Below are 6,000 nucleotides of genomic sequence, written 5' to 3' on the forward strand. Positions count from 1 at the left end.
CACTTCGGTAAAGACGTTACACCTACGCGACTCCAGCGGACGTTTGTGTATTTACCGTTCCTTTTTAATTGCCGGTAATCACTCTGTACAGTTGCAGTTGATAACGCAACTCGTGTGTACGTATGAGAACGTTAGACATTAGCTTAGCACAAAATTTTCGTGGTGTGTACCCCTGTGCTGGATCGAAATTCCAACAGCGACATGCGAACCTTCCGAAATTGTGACGTTCCGTTTAATGTTGAAAGCTGCTCAAATGATTCGAAAACTATTTTCTTTGCGTGCAGCAGAAGCAAAAACGATACCTAGATCACAATGCAAAAGAGATCACGATGCAAATAATTTTGTGAATTCCACACATGGAAAGTTATTTTCATATTATAGATCATGCAAGGAAGACGCGTTACAGCGAATCTAAATTTGCGGACTGAATCACACAAGTACGGAAAATTGCGTGATTTCTGAGAAAAAAAAAAAAAAATATATATATATATATGTATATATATATATGATTTACATCGACATCGTAGTGTTAGCCCACTGTTGTTGTGCAAAGAACATCGTCACGTGCTTGTGGATTTTTTTTGTTCCATGAATTCGACGAGATGGCATGAGTAACAAGCGATAATCATCTAAAAAACGCTAAAAACCTGTGATAGATGAGTGGTTTGGAGAATCAATTATTCAAGTTATGATGCTACCACTGATTAGGCAAACTGAAAGTTATTTCAAGCTGTTATGCATGAAAGAGTGAGAAAATGGCAAGCTCCTGGTAGATGAGCCCAGAAACAGGTCTGGAAACTTTAAAAGCACAAATAGCAGTGTCTGAGGCTCTTCCCCGACAATGCTTTAACACAGCAGTATCTTGTGCAATTGTGGCTTGTATAAACTGCGAGCTAAAGGCAGCCATCTTTAAAACAGGCGGAGGACCGATCTAGTGACAAGAACAGTTTTAACTGTCTTTAAAAAGACTCCAAAGATGATCAATTTCTGAAGACAGTATCGTATTTTAGTGGTCAAATAAGTTGTAAGTCTTTCTTATGCTTTTTTTGTCAAGATCTTGACAAAAAAATCAACCAGCACGAAATTAAAGAATTTCTTCGCAAACTGAGCACTTCAAATGTGATTCTTTTTTCTCAGAATTACGTGATTTTGCTATGCTTTTGTGACTCACTCACCAAATTTGGACAAAATGTAACGCAAGCCTTGCTTGTGTGATCCATATAAAAATAAGTTTCCATGTGGAATTTGGTAAAGTTTAAGACAATCACATTTTTTGTGTGTATGTCACGTTGTTGTTTTAATTTTTCGTTGTAAAACGTCGATACAGAACAGTTTTGTCTGGCGCACTATGTTACTGACGTATCTGAAAACAGAACCGCGGTAAGCTTTGATGTCAAGACTGAAATTGAACGATTGCTAACCCAGGGAAACCTGGACCTTTGCATTTCACCCCTTTACAAAATCAGTTAGTCTCTGTTTATGTTTTCTCAGTGCAAGATCCCTTCATAGGTATATTGAAGATGTACCAGTTCCCATCGCATGTAGTGAGAATCGCAGGCCCTAAACCTCATTATTTCTGATAAGTTCTTACCTACAAATCTAGCAAATATCGAAATTGACACATCTCGCGTTATTAATTAAAGTATCGTTAAAACAAGTAAGTCAACATACATTTTCTTTTTACTAGAAATATTTAATTACAATAAAAATCAAGCCGATTATAGAGAAACTGGGTTTTCAAAACTAAGGAACAGTAGTGATATAATGATACAATATACCAAAACACATTCTATCTTTAGCATCTTTGTCGATTTCCATTGTTTTGACAAAACAATTTAAAACAATTGAACAACAAAAAAAAATTTTCTTACAATACACTGATAGTCATTATCAAGGCACTAATATTGTCAAAAAATGAAGTCATCGTCATCTGTTCTGATTTCGCCATGAGAGACATAAGGTCTTAAAGATGTGTATAATAAATAAATTATGAACTCCTAAATAAATCAATACTAAGAATGAACTATCACAGGAAACAACCTTCTATGTATATAGGCAAAGATGAAAAAAATACCCAGAGTCTTGGTTACAAATATTTCTTAAGTTTTATATATATTCCTGAGTTATGCTTTTGACGAGCGAACTAATAAACTATGTAAATAAACTAAGACTTGTTGTGAGCCTGCAGGCTCAACATTTCTTTTAGATTATTATTAACATGGCCATATTGACAAAGAAGTTGTTTTTTCTTTGTCTTATCTACCTTAATTCTGAACTCTAAATAATGATTTCTTGGTAAAAGATCATGTCTAGTTGGAAGGCACACAAGACTATTGAAGAAAGTAACGTTAACCAGATACAGACATGTCGCTACGCCGAAACCGAACAACAGAAGCAAGGTAAACTTCATGTCACAGTACATCATGTGTCTTCAGGGGTGTTACAAAGACTTGTGATGAGAGTTAAGTTTCTTATTACATTAGGCTCCGGAGTAAGTTTGGCACTGTTCTTCTAGAGCAAAGGATCACAATTGAAATTAGCATTACATGATTACCAGCTCGATGTTCTCTTCATTCATATTTTGTGGTAACGTTTCGTTGACATCTGCGCCATAGTTATCACACCCTTGGCAAGACCTTGACGCTTTCTTGAAGTATTCTCGCAAAATCTTAGGAATCTTCTGATGAGTAATCATAGCTTCAATTTTTCTCTGCCTGCCTCCATCAATGTAAATGGCGACGATCTTAGGAACGATTCCAGTGAGAAAAGTTAACAAAGCTTTCATGACAGGAGTTGCTCCAACTTTGATCAGCATTGCGGTTAAAAAAGCAAGGAAAACAAACGACACAATTATAGTGACCCTCAAAATCAATACGCAGACATTGTTTCTGATAGGCATTAATTCTTCACACGCCATACGGAAAAGTTCCTTGGGAATTTTCATTGAAATGTCTTCGTACTCGGCACCAATGTTTCCTTGTACTTGATCTGAACTGTTTAACGCCGTGGCGTCGAACTTTTGGTCTTGGGATTTCTTGTAATGATTAAAGAGTGTAAATGCGAGATCCTGGTATTTGTTAGTAAAAGAGCTGTAGCTGCTCCACGCATAATACAAGACGAGAACAAAACATGCCACATACGGAAGGCTGTCCTCTGAGAACAAAAGTTGGAAGCCTACTAGTAAGGCGAGTGTAGTGCCAATGCCTGCAAATACTAACAAATATAGTGCGCCAAAAGCCCCTGAAAAAGTCCAGCAGTAGCGTACGGCGAAGTCTATAAAAGATGGCACATTGATTGCGGAATTTCGAGTCAAGGATAGGATTACGACAGGCGAGGAAAGTATAATACCACCAAAAGCTAATAGTATTATCGCAATGAGCAAAATCATAGTTACAGCAGGGATGGTGGACAAAAAAATCATATAAATAGGAACGCAGAAAATGTTCACAAAAGAAACTTTGCACGTCGGAAGCACAGCTAGAGACATCTTACAATAGCGTAAGATATATTGAATAAAAAGCCTCCAAGATTGAACTAGAATAAATGGCTGGACGCGTAGATGACCTACAATTAGTTGAGGAATTTCATCTTGGCAGCTAAAGGTCTTAGGTTTAATCAACTTGCAAACTATGCAAGGCTTCGCTTGGACCGACCTTGCCGTGAAAAAAGATATGTAAAAAGCCTGAATGAAATAACAACCATAACATATCATCACAAATCGCTGGAAGAAATACAATCTAAGGAAGCCCAACACCATAAAATCAGCAAAAATTGCAGGACCTAGGAAAGGAAGAGGCATAACCACAACTCGAACACAAAATTTTCTCGCCTTGTGCCAAATTGTGCCGTCATCTTCAGGGAAAAAATAGTTCCCCATCAGGCTTCGAACACTTACTGGGCTGGCTCCTTCTAGAATAATCTGACGAACGCCATCCTCTGTGACCTCTGTCGGCGAGAAAAGACAAAGAAAGGCAGGGGAATAATGTACGAAAACTGCCACAAATACAAAACAGAAGAAAGACAAAACATCTGATGGCCATCCACCGCGTTCGAATGGGCTTTTGGAATTAGTGCTCCTGTTTCCAGTTGATTTGGTTATGTTGATACAAGGTTCTAAATTGTCTGTCGTCTCTGTGTTGCAGTCGATGCTATCAAATTTGACTCCAAGATCAGCGAGATGACTTCGAGAGAATATGGGAAACGAACCGCTGTAATAAGTCGGATCTGTACCTGTCATGTTCAGAGGTCTTAAGGTACACGTGGCTCTGATTTCTTCGCGGTCCCCATTTGAATCTGTACAAAACATCAAATTTGCGACGTTTTCCAATGCCTTCGCGAAAACTGAAAGTTGTTTACTTGGCAACCATATTTGCCAGTGTTCAGTGATGTTTCCGCTCGAGTTGTGAGATGTTTGGTTTACACATTTTTCGGTCACTCCTTTCTCGTACTTGACAACAAGGCCAATCATTTTTTTCTTGGCGATGGTGGTCTTCATTTCCTCCGAAAAATCAGAATCCGTAACAGTACAATTCCAGCTACAACGAGTTTCATCATTAAGACCATCGACAGGCTTGTTGTTATGAAGCGGCGGCTCTACAGCCTGTGCGTGACAAAACACTGCTAATAACACAGCTAAAGATAGCCGGGAATTTGCCGACAGCATTCTCACAGATTGCGATGGAAACAGAGCGAGATGATCTTCGGCTTGCTCGAAGTAAACCCGAGACTTTTATCTTCACTTCCAGCTAGGAAATGTACTATGCTAAGTAAGCAACTGTCGGACTAAATGTGGAAATATTGAAACCGAAAGTTTTCTTTAGTTAACAATAGGTGATGTCACCGATATCTTTGGTATACCCGGAAGTGATGGGGGTGGGGGTAGGGGACCTAGAGGTGAAAGATTAGGAGTAGGGTACCCCTACATGGCTGTTAATGTTCTTTTTTCCTTCCATATCTGAAAGATATGAGCGACTCCCCTTGACTTAAAGACAAACTCTGTGTTAAACTCTATCTACTCTGCCTTCAGGGATTTATACTTAAATTATGCTTGAAATTGGGAGGAGAAAACTTGTCCTCGCCATGAACTCCCTTCATCAGCACCTTTTCGTTCCCTGACCAGCTTCTGATCGGAAGTCTCATTGAAATGTGACAACTAATCACAACGCAAATATAAATTCTTAAAATGAATTGATACCAAAAATAAACAACCCTGGGCAATACTGCAAACCGGACAAGAGGATGACAGGGGTATGAAGGGGCTTTTATACGGAAAACCGCTCCCCCAGGGGCTTGGGGTTGACGTACACTTTAATTTTGCCGGACAGGTCGGGTATTTTTAAAGACTATAAAATGTTTAAGCAAGCAACCGGAACGATGATCCTGTTGGTATACTTTGGATCAATAGTGATCTAATCGGCTTCACATGTAAAAAGCAGAAACCTACACAAAGTAGGATTATTTTTTTGAAGGTGTACTATATTTCGGCTGGCCAAACCAGCCTTCTTCAGGTACAGTGAGAATTTTACATTGGGACGTGTTTTTATGTAGCATATTTTCGCACGTAGGGGCCAAACCACCCCCCTAATGTTTCATGAAGGCTATATTTGCTTGGTTTATATATTTCTGAACCAAGTTTGGCAGATGAGCTTTCTTTGTTCTCCAGTTTATTTTAATTTAGAAGATTTGACAAAATGTCAGATTATGACGTCCTAATTGATGACGTCACCAAAACGTGCTATAATTTTTTGTAAAATCTGATGTAAAGATTATGTCATTGGAAAGGCCTTGACTTGAGGAGTAAAATGCCAGAAACCGTTTTTTGCCATGATGATTATTTTTCGAGATATGGTAAATTAACTATTTTTTTGTTGTCCCCCCCGGAATTTTCTTAACCATACTTTCCTTCTTAAGTCAGTCTCTCTGGTTTATTTTTTTCAGTTTTTTTCTAGGAAGGCTAATAATCTAGAAAAATAGAAAGCTTGATGCTGTCAAAAATCGTAT

The 6,000-nt window shown here is 38.4% G+C and overlaps 1 protein-coding gene across 1 annotated transcript; it reads right to left on the reverse strand.

The window, feature by feature from the left end:
- Window positions 1–1,292: 1,292 nt before the first annotated feature.
- LOC145493042 (uncharacterized) lies at window positions 1,293–5,559 on the reverse strand. Its single transcript, XM_081472444.1, has one exon. It carries the CDS (start codon window positions 4,661–4,663, stop codon window positions 2,543–2,545), a length of 2,121 nt encoding a protein of 706 aa, XP_081328570.1. The 5' UTR covers window positions 4,664–5,559; the 3' UTR covers window positions 1,293–2,542.
- Between the last annotated feature and the right edge of the window lie 441 nt (window positions 5,560–6,000).

The sequence above is a fragment of the Orbicella franksi genome, chromosome 7 (assembly GCF_964199315.1).
Source record: "Orbicella franksi chromosome 7, jaOrbFran1.1, whole genome shotgun sequence".
Classification (NCBI taxonomy): Eukaryota; Metazoa; Cnidaria; class Anthozoa; order Scleractinia; family Merulinidae; genus Orbicella; species Orbicella franksi.

What these genes read in the sequence shown, in the direction of transcription:
- LOC145493042 (XM_081472444.1), bottom strand. Translation starts at nt 4,663, where the DNA reads ATGCTGTCGGCAAATTCCCGGCTATCTTTAGCTGTGTTATTAGCAGTG.